At 34.5% G+C, this 13,240-nt stretch overlaps 1 protein-coding gene across 2 annotated transcripts in view; it reads right to left on the reverse strand.

The window, feature by feature from the left end:
- Positions 1-7,658: 7,658 nt before the first annotated feature.
- The window catches only part of usp2b (ubiquitin specific peptidase 2b), a 55,276-nt gene continuing 49,694 nt past the window's right edge, over positions 7,659-13,240 (reverse strand). For both annotated transcript variants that reach the window (XM_048190080.1, XM_048190081.1), the window contains 7 exons: positions 12,638-12,702; positions 12,444-12,547; positions 12,254-12,331; positions 11,343-11,421; positions 11,097-11,204; positions 10,840-10,960; positions 7,659-9,383 (listed from right to left, as the gene is read on the reverse strand). In XM_048190080.1, the coding sequence (XP_048046037.1) occupies positions 9,299-9,383; positions 10,840-10,960; positions 11,097-11,204; positions 11,343-11,421; positions 12,254-12,331; positions 12,444-12,547; positions 12,638-12,702 (640 nt within the window). In that variant the 3' untranslated portion in view covers positions 7,659-9,298. The remainder of the gene's footprint in view (positions 9,384-10,839; positions 10,961-11,096; positions 11,205-11,342; positions 11,422-12,253; positions 12,332-12,443; positions 12,548-12,637; positions 12,703-13,240) is intronic.

Genomic DNA, 13,240 nt, shown 5'->3' on the forward strand with positions numbered 1-13,240 from the left:
GTGTATGTATGTATGTGTGTATATATATATATATATATATATATATATATATATATATATATATACTACAAATATTTTACAACACACTTATGTATGTAATATCTGTAGTAAGTGTAACTCTGAACCAAATAAAGACCAAAGTCATTATGATGAATGGAGAAGTGTTTTCCAATCATCATAGTGTTTTACATAGAGCACATCAGTGTTCAACTGGTTCTTATAAATGTCTATTCATATGATGGTTTGTGTGTGTCATTTGAAAACAAAATACCATTTTGAGAAGAAAGAACATTGTTTTGACTGTAAAGTTTCATTTTGCAGGAGAATTGAGGGGTTTTGCCCATTGTGTGTGTGTTTTTTGATTTGTGTGTAGAGTTCTGAGAGTATGAGGCATGCTTTCAGAAAATGTGTGTAAACAATCAAGAAAAACTGTAATTGCCTCTACATCAGTGTTTCCTAACCCTTTTTCAGTCATGGCACCCTTTGAAAATTTCCAAATTATTTGTGGCACCCTACACTAGTGTTATCATGATATTTTGATTGCAATAACACAAGATATTTTGAGGGCTTTTCAGGTAAGAAATACTACAGAAACTGAATAAAGCAATCAAGTAAAATAACACTGGATAGTCTTCATTGTAAAAATTAAAGCGTTAGTTCACCCAAAAACGAAATTTCTGTCATTAAGTACTCACCATCATGTCGTCCCAAACCCGTAAGACCTTCGTTCATCGTCGGAACACAAACTGATATATTTTTGATGAAATCTGAGGGTTTCTGAACCACACATAGGCAAGCACCGTCAGTGCACCTTTTGAGGTCCAGAAAAATATTAAAGACATTGTTAAAATAGTCCACGTGACTACAGTGTTTCAACCTTAATGTTATAAAGGGACAGGAATATTTTTTGTGCACAAAAACAAAACAAAAATAATGACTTTATTCAACAATTTCTTCTCTCCCCTGTCATTCTCCTACGCTGCTGACATAGTGAACGCAGTGCAGTGCAGTGCAGTGCTTCTGTGTTTATGTCCGAATGCCGGCTCAGTATTGGCCGACGCTGTACATGTGAGAAGCATGACGCATGGGTAGGGCGCAGGAGCTGGCCAATAATGAGTCGGTGCTCTGACATAGAACACGGAAGCGCTGCACTGCATTCACTACAATCCTGCACCAAAATTCAGACCAACCTTTCTTATTATTTGCATTTTTCTGTCCATTTTTGTGTGTTCTTTGTTATTATTAGAGACATCAGAGATTGGTGGTATATGTTAAATGCTTTATACACATTTTGGCAATTTAAAAATGTTGGAAGGATTCTTATACGGCACCCCTGCTCTGACCAGATGGCACCCCAGTTGGGAATCTCTGCTCTACATAATGAAAGCTTCTGTCTTGGGTTTTCATGTTTTATGGAGACATTCCATAGACAAAATAATTGTAGAAACTGTATATTCTATATTGCCTACCCTAAACCTACCCATCACAGAGAACTTACTAAATTTTTTAGATTTTCAAAAAACATCACTTATTATGACTTATAGGCTGTTTTCCTCATGGGGACCACAAAATGTCCCACCAAGGACAAGGATTTTGGATATTGCCATGCTTGTGGTGACATTTTGTCCCCACATAGTGTTCACCTGAACCACTCATACACACACACACACACACACAGACACACACACACACACACACACACACACACACACACACACACACACACACACACACACACACACACACACACACACACTCTCTCTCTCTCTCTCTCTCTCTCTCTTTCTCTCTCTCTCTCTCTCTAATGACCTGTGACACTAATAAGCTTAGTGCCACAATAAGTAAGACTTGAGTTTCTCCACTTTCAGGTCAATGTAAGGAGGATGGTGGTCAGGCGCATTTGTGTGTGTGTGTAAATGATATAGTGAGGACTAATGTCACCCTCTAGTGACCATACAGTAGTATATAGTGCATGGAAGTGAGCTAATTTTATTTTATTTGTTCTGAGTCATTTACAGTTTTTTTCAGTTGCTAACAAGCATTGTTCAAAACCGAAACCACATTTTTAAAACAGTCTGCATTACCAGCATAAATGTTGGCCAAACAGTTAATCTCACCTACAAAACTCACTCAGACCAACATAACTCTGGCAACAATTCTCATTCAGAAAACACACATTTCATTCACAACACACTGACCTAAAAAACACTAACAACAGGAAGCATTACATAATTGATAAACTTTTCTTTTTTAAAGTTTCAATGATTTTCCACATAAATCAGTTCTTCATATAGAATACTGTAACAATTTCACTTTATTGAAAGCATTTGTAACACGAATGAATCAGAAATTACATTTTTTTACAGACGCTAGGACACATTTCTCAATACTTAGGTCACTTTTGCAAAACTCTTCACACAGTGAGCACAACAGAAGTCTATGTGGGCTAAACTGATGATCAATTATCGTTGCTTTGGCACAAAATGCATTCAATGACCACATCTCTCAAATTTCATGAATTCTTTTCTCACTCAGACACAACAACTGCCAAAACTCTTTGTACGTACAGGCCAATTTGCACATGCTTACATACTGTTTTCAAAACTGTTAAACTTATGTTCAAAACAATAACATAATACAAAACTGAATAAGAGCAATTTGCTACATTCCTACAGTAATATTTTAATGAAATATATTTTAAATCTTAAAATTAAATGCTATAAAAACAATTGAATTGTATCTGTATCAGTGGATGGTGTGTATACAAATTCTTGTATTTTGGAATTACTCAGTGCAAAAAAATAAAAATAAATAAACGACATAAAATATTGGTGAATTCTGCATCATGTCTGATTCATTCCAGTAACATATATTGCAGTGAATTATAAACAGAGATATGTCCTTGTTTTACACAAGAAAACATTGTATAATGCTACATGTTGTTAGTGTTTTTTAGGTCATTGTTTTGTGGGTGACAAAGTGTGTTTGTCGGCTGTCAACCTTTGCTAGTGTTCTGGAAGAATGAGTTGATTTGAGACCTGAATTAAGTGTTTTGGTAGTTGTAGTGCATTTTGGATGTGAAATGAACTGCTTTGCCAAGCTGAAAGTTGGTTAGGAGAACTGTGTGAAGAGTTTTGCAAAAGTGACCTAAGTATTGAGAAATGTGTCCTAGCGTCTATAAAAAACTGTAATGAAATATATTTTAAATCTTAAAATTAAATGCTATAAAAACAATTGAATTGTATCTGTATCAGTGGATGGTGTGTATACAAATTCTTGTATTTTGGAATTACTTTCATTCCAGATTCATTCCAGTAACATATTGCAGTGAATTATAAACAGAGATATGTCCTTGTTTTACACAAGAAAACATTGTATAATGCTACATGTTGTTAGTGTTTTTTAGGTCATTGTTTTGTGGGTGACAAAGTGTGTTTGTCGGCTGTCAACCTTTGCTAGTGTTCTGGAAGAATGAGTTGATTTGAGACCTGAATAAAGTGTTTTGGTAGTTGTAGTGCATTTTGGATGTGAAATGAACTGCTTTGCCAAGCTGAAAGTTGGTTAGGAGAACTGTGTGAAGAGTTTTGCAAAAGTGACCTAAGTATTGAGAAATGTGTCCTAGCGTCTATAAAAAACTGTAATCAAAATTTCATTTTTTATATGAATATAGTACTTGAAAATTATAACCAAAAGGTGAAAAAAGAGGGAAAAAACTCCAGGTCTGCAATGATACAGTTTTTCTCAGTCGCTTTGGTGCATTTCTCACATCACTATTCACATTTGCACAACAGTTAATGCAGTTCTCAAAACAATTAGTACAAACTGCAAAACCTAGTTGATAACCTGCAAAAGCGTGTCACTTGCTCAAAATGGATAGGTCATTCCTCAAAAGCAAGTATTCGTGTCAATGAAAGTGTCAATGTCATCAAGATGAAAAGTCCTGACACCATTGTTTATGAACAAGATAGTCAAATGGCTTTGTCATGTTTTCATTATGACAGTTTACTCTGTCAGTGTTTTCCAATGCAAAAAAGTCAGATCTTGGTGACACTATCTGAAAATGCTCAAGACAGCACTATATACTATTTGCACAGCCATTTGAAAAATACAGTAAAGTTACACATTACTGTATTTAGTGAGGTAACTGAGTACAAGACACTGAATATGTATGTTTCACATTTTTACTGCATATGCTCTTTGCAATTCTGTTCACAGCATTGTGCAAAAGAAAAATTACACCCTTATTTGCAACAAACATAAACTCCCTTTGGGTAGAGCTGTGCACAACTGTAAACAATATTGCAGTACATATGGCAAATCTTTACTGTAACACTACTGTACACTACAATACACTAAATGTGTGATGCAGTAAAGCTGTACGTCTAAATGTAAAATGTACAGTGACAAGTTCTTGTCCCACTGCAAGCTTCATGTATGACACGATGACAGTAGTGCAGTGCAGATTGTTTAGTGCTGAATTACTGTCCATTTATACACACCTGTTCTCCCAACGAAATGTTTGAATAATTGAATTTACAGTGGTTCTCCCAACATTTGGCTGCACCCTTCGACCAGCCTCAGCCACTGTGAGGCCGTGATTGACAACATGATCCACAATTGTAGCCCTGATTTCATCAGGGATCTGCCTATTGGCCTCTTCTTCCTCTTCCCCTGTTTTGTCCCCTTCCCCTTCTTCCCCGCACCCTTACCCCTCTTCCATGAGGCTGACCTTCCACTTCTGTGTCACAGTATTGTAGAAATGGTACACACTATGTCCTGCTTGGTTCGTATATGCTTGTAAAATGGGGGTTTATGGGATTCACCTCTGACAGTGATTGTAGAGAAGTGGCTTATCATTGGTTGCAACTAATGCTTCACACACCCCTTCTCATCAGTGAAAGTTGAGATTCACTTTAGAGAAATTGTTCAATTTAGGAGACATTTTCAGGAAAAAAAGATTTTAAAAAAATGTGTAAAATTTGCTTGACAGATTTTGACAACTAGTTCAACATTTTTGTATGTAATGACTCAAGCAATGGAATGAGGACTATTAGTTTTATATGGAATGACTATTCAGCATTCACAAGTATAGTTAATTTTGACTGACATGACATAAGCAAATGATAATGTTATAAAACAGCAGAGAGTTGTATGAAAGCAATTGATGCATGTCCAAAAGCATTTGCAATTTGTTCGAAGGAATGAGAAACTGCTACTATGATGTGCACAAATGACTAAATGTTGTGGAGGTTGAACTAACTGTTGTGCAAATGTAAATAGTGATGTGAGAAATGCACCAAAGCGACTGAGAAAAACTGTAATTGAATTTACAGTGGTTCTCCCAACATTTGGCTGCACCCTTCGACCAGCCTTAGCCATTGTGAGGCCGTGATTGACAACATGATCCACAATTGTAGCCCTGATTTCATCAGGGATCTGCCTATGTACTTGGCCTCTTCTTCCTCTTCCCCTGTTTTGTCCCCTTCCCCTTCTTCCCCGCACCCTTACCCCTCTTCCATGAGGCTGACCTTCCATTTCTGTGTCACAGTATTGTAGAAATGGTACACCTGCTTTGTTCGTATATGCTTGTAAAGTGGGGTTTATGGGATTCAGCTCTGACAGTGATTGTAGAGAAGTGGCTTATCAGTGGTTGCAACTAATGCTTCACACACCCCTTCTCATCAGTGAAAGTTGAGATTCACTTGAGAGAAATTGTTCAATTTAGGAGACATTTTCAGGAAAAAAAGATTTTAAAAAATGTGTAAAATTTGCTTGACAGATTATGACAACTAGTTCAACATTTTTGTATGTAATGACTCAAGCAATGAAATGAGGACTATTAGTTTTATATGGAATGACTATTCAGCATTCACAAGTATAGTTAATTTTGACTGACATGACATAAGAAAATGATAATGTTATAAAACAGCAGAGAGTTGTATGAAAGCAATTGATGCATGTCCAAAAGCATTTGCAATTTGTTCGAAGAAATGAGAAACTGCTACTATGATGTGCACAAATGACTAAATATTGTGGAGGTTGAACTAACTGTTGTGCAAATGTAAACAGTGATGTGAGAAATGCACCAAAGCGACTGAGAAAAACTAATAAAAAAAGAATAAATAAAATACATTCTACACCAGTGTTTCTCAACTCCAGTCCTCAGGACCCACTGCTCTGCACATTTTGTATGTATCCCTTATTTAACACACCTGATTTAGATCATCAGCTCATTAGGAGAGTCTGCATGAACTGATTTGAGTGTGTCATATAAGAGAGACATACAAAATGTGCAGAGCAGTGGGTCCCGAGGACTGGAGTTGAGAACCACTGTTCTACACATTACTGTAACAACATGTGTAGTTGTTCATTATAGTAAATTACAGTGATGGTTCCAGTTTGCTCTCACTTGCATTTGCCCACAAGTTCTCATCAACATCACATCAATAATCAAAAATATCTTTTTTTTTTTTTTTTTAATTTTTGGCTATAAAATTGAGAATATTTTAAAATAATTACTGCATAAATGCTTGGAATTTGCCATCATTCTGGTTTGAATGTGTTTTTAATCATTTTGAATGCAGTGTGTTAGCATTAGAAAAACGTGCTGAAAATACATAGTATTTTGCATGTTGTGGAGTACGAATGGGAAAAGAGTTCCTGAATTTTGAAAAGTGTGGTCACTGAATGCATTTTGTCTGAAAGCAATGAAAAATGGTTCACAGTTTGGTCTGCATTGATTTCTGTTTCGCTGACTGTGTGAAGAGTTTTGAAAATGTGGTTTCGGTATTGAACAATGCTTGTTAGCAACTGAAAAAAAACTGTAACATAAATAATCATTTAATACAGAAGCAAAATACAAAAAATAAAAATAAATGAAAAATACAAAAAAATAAAAAATAAAAGGAATATAATTTGATTAAATTAAAAGTTATTTAAAATTAATTTAAAATTAAAAAACAATTTACACTGCTGTTCAAAAGTTTGGGGACAGTAAACTTTTTAAAATGTTTTTAAAAGAAGTCTCTAATGCGCACCAAGGCTGCATTTATTTGATCAAAAATACAGGAAATACAGCAATACAGTGAAATATTATTACAATTTAAAATAACTGTTTTCTATTTTAATATATTTTAAAATGTAATTTATTCCTGTGAATACATTTTCAGCAGCCATTACTCCAGTCTCCTGTCACATGATCCTTCAGAAATCATTCTAATATGCTGGTTTGGTGCTCAAGAAGCATTTCTCATAATTAATATCAATGTTGATTATATTGTAATCGTTGTCAGTGTTGATTATATTGTATTGCCTGAATATATTATACGTACAAATAAGGTCAAAAAGTGATCAGTGGTCCAAGTAAGCAACAAATAATGTTTGATATATATATATATAAACAATAAAATATCAGCAAATTTACTTTTAGTTGTTTATTCAAAACTGTATAATGAATATAAGGCTTATTTTGCTGTACACTAGTCACATTTTCACTAGTCAAATATTTCCACAAACAATAACAGTTTCTTCCATTAAGGGAGCAACACAGCTTACCCACTGGCACATCTTATCACATTCTTTCCCTGTTTTTATAGGCTATTTCTGGAGCACTATAATTCATGATCACTATACACTGAAGTAATGCAGACAATTCACAATTACTCATGTAGACATTTTATTCATATTTACTTCTTTTAAAAAGCCAAGAGCTCTTGATATGCAGTACACTACAGTCACATTTCAGACACAATATTACCACTCATTTAAAATCTCTCAGTAGAAAAAAACATTGTCTGGTTCAAGCACAATGATAAGCTACATTCACAACATTCACTTCATAAATAGAGAAATAATACATAAAGGCGCACACATATACACAAACATACGCCCTCCTGGTGGCTTTCTGTTTAATGAAGACTCATTCCCAAATTAAAGTGAATATTGTAGTCCCTGACAGAATGAGAAAAACATACTAAGGCCTCTTTCAAATCTGGCATTGCCCCTGCAGGAAAACATTGAGTCGGAGAAAGAGCCTAAAGAGGGAATACTTTGTATTCTTCTGGAGAAGGATTTCCATGGACCCTTTACACATTTCCAGGGTTCTCAGAAGCAGAAGTCATCATAGTTGGGTAAACTTCTAAAGTGGTGAACATAAAATACAATATATATTTTTTTTCCATTCCCATTTGCTCCAATAGCAAAAAAAAAAAAAAAAGAAAGCATTTCTATGACTTCCAAAAGAAACTTGCAGTGGTGTTAACCAGTTTTCTGTAATTCAATGCTAAGGTATTATAGCACATTGTATAGTGATATAAGTACATTAGGAAAAAAAAAAAAAACATATAAAAAAAGAATGATGTTCATAACTGTGGAAATGTGGAAACTGTGGGTCCATAGTTTTTATTTTCGGTTTTACATTTCCCGGCCACCAGGGGGCAGTCATACAATCTTCTCTGTAATGGTGAGGGTTTTTGGAAAAGGGCACAGTCATGCATTAGTGTAAAACTAAGCCCTTCTAATGTGCATATTCTGTTGAAAATAAGCAAATCAAGCAAAGCAGAGACATAGCTTGAAGGAACATAACTGTTTGAAATAGTAAACGATCCACTGAACAATCCAAGCATCATTTACACTGTTGACCTATATTGTCTCTTAGCAAGATGACCTCTTGTTTAAATTAGTAGTAATTAGTTTGAAATTAAGTAAAACATTGAACTCATGTTAATAAATTAATTAAAGGATGGAGATCGTTTGAGTCGTAGTGACTGCTTGTAGACCCGGACGGCTCCAGTTACACAGTGCATAGAGTCCTACATTATCAGTCTGGAGACTGACAAGTACACACACACACACACACACACACACACACACACACACACACACACACACACACACACACACACACACACACACACACACACACACACACACACACACACACACACACACACACAGTCCTGCTCATTCAAGAGAGGTAGTAGTTCATGTATCTCTGTCTATCTTTGTCTGTTTCAGTTTGTTAAATCCATCCCCAGACTAGCAGCCTCTTTCAAGGGGAGTGATGGATGGAGGAGCCCTTACAGTGAAGCTCAATCTGGGCTTAGACCAAACACTCATCACAGGCTTCATTCCACTTCACAAGCCAGGACCATAATTTAATTCCAGTGTGTGTTTGGCCTTGGTTAATAGGCCTGGGATAAAGTCCTATGGTACTCCAAGCATGTAGACCCTGACCAATATGTAGTGCAACAGCAGCAAAAGGTTTATTTTATCCAAGGCTTGTCCGTTTCAGGCTTAATCACATGCGTGAAGAGGTCGCCGATTCATAGAACAGCACATATGCATCGCTGCTGCGCACCTGGCTGGATGACATGGGGCTCACCCTGAAATAGAGACAATTTATTTTGAACGTTTTTTAAAAGTTATTTTAAATTGTAATAATATTTCACAATATTACTGTTTTCAGTGTATTTTTTAAATAAAATATATGGTAATAACAAAATATATGTTAAACAAATAATATAATATAATATAATATAATATAATATAATATAATATAATATAATATAATATAATATCTTGTTAATGTCCAAATACATTTTGTAGCCACTACACATACTAATTACATTATAGCCTACAATGCTGTAAACTACAGATCTATGTTAGGTAAATAAGACTAAAACAGTAATGCACATGCTTAGTTGGGTCATTCCTACAGTTTGGTGGATTTTTTAACTGAGAAATTTTGTTGAAAACATTTTTATAATTCAATAATTCTTAAGTCTTGTCAGAGGGAGAAAATGTCTGTCTATCATAAAAACACACTGTTCAAGCTCAGGCTAGTACAACCTACAGTAATAATCCTAACCAAATATTTCAAATTTCACATTCACATTCTATAGCATTTGTCCATCCTGTTACATGACATATTTACAAAGCAATGTGTAACAGGGTGGATGTTCTAAGCTAATAAAGCCCATTAATAGCTAGGAAAGAACAACATGCTAGCAGAAGATTAAGATTTAGGAAGAATTTTAACATATATATAAAATCTATTTAAAAAAATAAACATTTTATGTTTATGTTTTACGCTATTAGATATGTCACCTAATAAACGAGGAAAAGAGATAAAAGTTTATTACTGATTCTTAATTTGTTCTTGAAGTTGCTTTCCCTCCAAAAAATTACATTACTTCAAGCAAGTCATGCGATTTAAGGCATACGCTTAAGATTTTAAAGGGCAAATATGGTGGACTGGAGTTTGAGGGACATAAACTAATGTAATGGTTTTACACATAAAAAAATATGCTTCACAATAAATTGTATTTTATGTCAAAGAGAATAAGTAAATATATTTACTAATACTTAAAATGGCTAATTGAGAAATATATATGTAAAATTGAGAAAACATGATTGTCAGGCCGGTGCTTCAAAAAGTTGTTTTGTAAAGACAATATTCTTAGGTGTTTATCATTATGAAATTGTGTTAATTGGGGTATATCTATGTATAAGACCATGTGGCATCAAAGTTGAATAACATTTTATGTATAATACAAAGTATAGATGAAATTAACTAATTTAATAATTGATGATCTTTACAACAGAACTGAATCAACAATGAACAGACTTCAGCCAAACAACAGCCAAAATGCATAATTTTTCTATTATCACTGTAAAGCTGCTTTTGAAATCTATATTGTATAAATTGCTAAATAAATAAATATGACTTGATTTTTTTTGAAGGGAACATAAAATCCATCAAACTGTAGGAATGACTCTGTTATAATCTGACTGCACAAACCTCTTTTTTTTTTTAGACATTTTGTCATGTCTAATTACCTGGAGTCATTGTACGTGTACCATTCTCCTGTACAGGGACTGCGGCAATATGCTGTATAATGGCCACCCAAAGATGTACCAGTGTGATTGGACACAGCATACAGATTATAGACTGCATTTACTGTGAGTAGAGAATAGTAAAGAGAGAAGAGAAACAACAACAATTAAACACAATTATCCTGGAGCTACAGTAAAATCCGCATTGCTCAAACAACTGTACAGAATACAGATGTAATAAATGATGAAGCAGAACTCACCACTGTTATCAGAGGCAAATTCCCTGAGGTCCAGCTCTTTGAGGGGGAAGTTTACAAAGGTGGAGAGTTTGCTGGTTCTCACTCGACACTCAGAGAAACGCTTCAGATCTGAGATAGTTAAGAGTCAAGGGCAAACAAATACATGCCACTTTTTATCCAATACATAACTTGATATTTAATTCATCAATACACAACATTAATAAAAAATGCAATTCTTTGCATTGTGGTTTTGTTTAAAAAGGATACGAAGCACCAAGATTTTAGGAAATTTCTGAATAGTGAATTTTTTCGTGCATTTCCGCCTGGTTTTACATCTGTGGCATGTCTGCATGAAAAAAGAGAGGTGGTTAGGATATGTCTAAATATTATATATATACTACATTACATAACTAACTACATCTACATTAGTTAACATGAACTAACAATGAAAAATACATTTATTCATCTCAGTTAATGTTAATTTTAACTTTTACAAATACATTATAAAAATTCAAAGTGATCCATTTATATTACTTAATGAACCAAGTTAACATTAACTAGCAATATACATTTGTATTTTTATTAACTAATGTTAAAGATTTAGAAATATTGGAACAAATGTGTTGCTCATTGTTAGTTACATTAAAGGGATAGTTCTCCCAAAAATGAAAATTTCGTCATCATTTATAGAAACTCATACAGGTTTCAAACAACATGAGGGTGTGACCTCATGTTGTTTGAAACCTGTATGAGTCTCTATCTTCTGTTGAAGACAAAAGAAGATATTTTAAAGAATGTTGGTAACCAGACAGTTGATGTTAGCCATTGACTTCCATAGTATTTTTATCCTACTATGGAAGTCAATGGCTACTGTCAACTGTTTGATTACATTCTGTAAAATATCTGTTTTTCTATGTTCAACAGAAGAAAGAAACTCTTGCAGGTATGGAACAACATGAGGGTGAGTCAATTATGACAAAATTTTTATTTTTTGGTGAACTATCCCTTTTACTGGGAGTTTATTGTAAAATGTTACCATATACTGTGTATAGACCACATTAAAAAACTTTAAACAAAGAGAGTTTATGATGTAAAATAAATAATAAATATAACTAATCAAATAAGTAATGTATAACATTGATCACTTAAACTCTTAAATTAGTAATATGTATACTTACTGGTCTCTCATTCCCATCTAGCACATCCTCCTTGGTGAAAAGTCGAAGGCAATCGATCAAACTCACTTCTCCTGAAGTCTGAGGAAACGAAAAACAACAACAACAACAACAACATGAAACACATACATTAACACAAACATGCAGCCATGTCAATAAGCTTGTATTTGAGTGTGTCAGTCTTTATATTAACCTTGGTGATAGGCAAGGATAGATCCCAGAACGGATCAAACACAGTTGAGCAGAAGCCACACTCACTGCACGTCAATGAGCTTTTCAGCTGACCAACAAACAGATCTGTGAAAAAAAAAAAAAACTTTAAAACCAGAGCAGAGAACATACACACAGTAAGACTGTAGCCAGTGTTAATATAGCAGGTCAACTCACCGACTACTTTGCTGTCCTCACTCTCCAGGTACTTGTTCCACATTCTCTTGCCTTTCTCGTCATCCCTGTAGATAAAACACATTTAATTTAAGACCCCAGACAGACTGCTCACTGTTACTCTCAGATTGCAACAGTTCAACCACACACCACAGGTGATTCATCTGTTAGATCAATCACCACATCATATTACATCATATTCCAGCACAAAACCGTAATAAAGCAGCATTAATATGTTCTCAGGGGCCAATCCTGTCTAAATCTGTTTAGAAATACATTATTAGCTTTCCTGAGGCCATGGGTAAAATTTCAGTGCAGAGATTATTCTGTCGGGGACTCTAAACCAAAACCTAATGAGCTCCCTCGACCCCCATACAGAAACATTCTATGTAAGCATCAACTTCATGCTCCACACAAATAGCGCTCTGCAAGTCTCTTATGCTCACCAAGGCTGGATTTATATGATCAAAATACAGGAAAAATGGTTATATTGTGAAATATTATTACAATTTATAATTATTTTCTTATTAAGAAACACATGATCCTTCAGAAATCATTCTTACATGCTGATTTGGTGTTCAAGAAACATTTCTTATTATGATCAAT

This window comes from Megalobrama amblycephala, linkage group LG4 (assembly GCF_018812025.1).
Source record: "Megalobrama amblycephala isolate DHTTF-2021 linkage group LG4, ASM1881202v1, whole genome shotgun sequence".
Lineage (NCBI taxonomy): Eukaryota > Metazoa > Chordata > Actinopteri > Cypriniformes > Xenocyprididae > Megalobrama > Megalobrama amblycephala.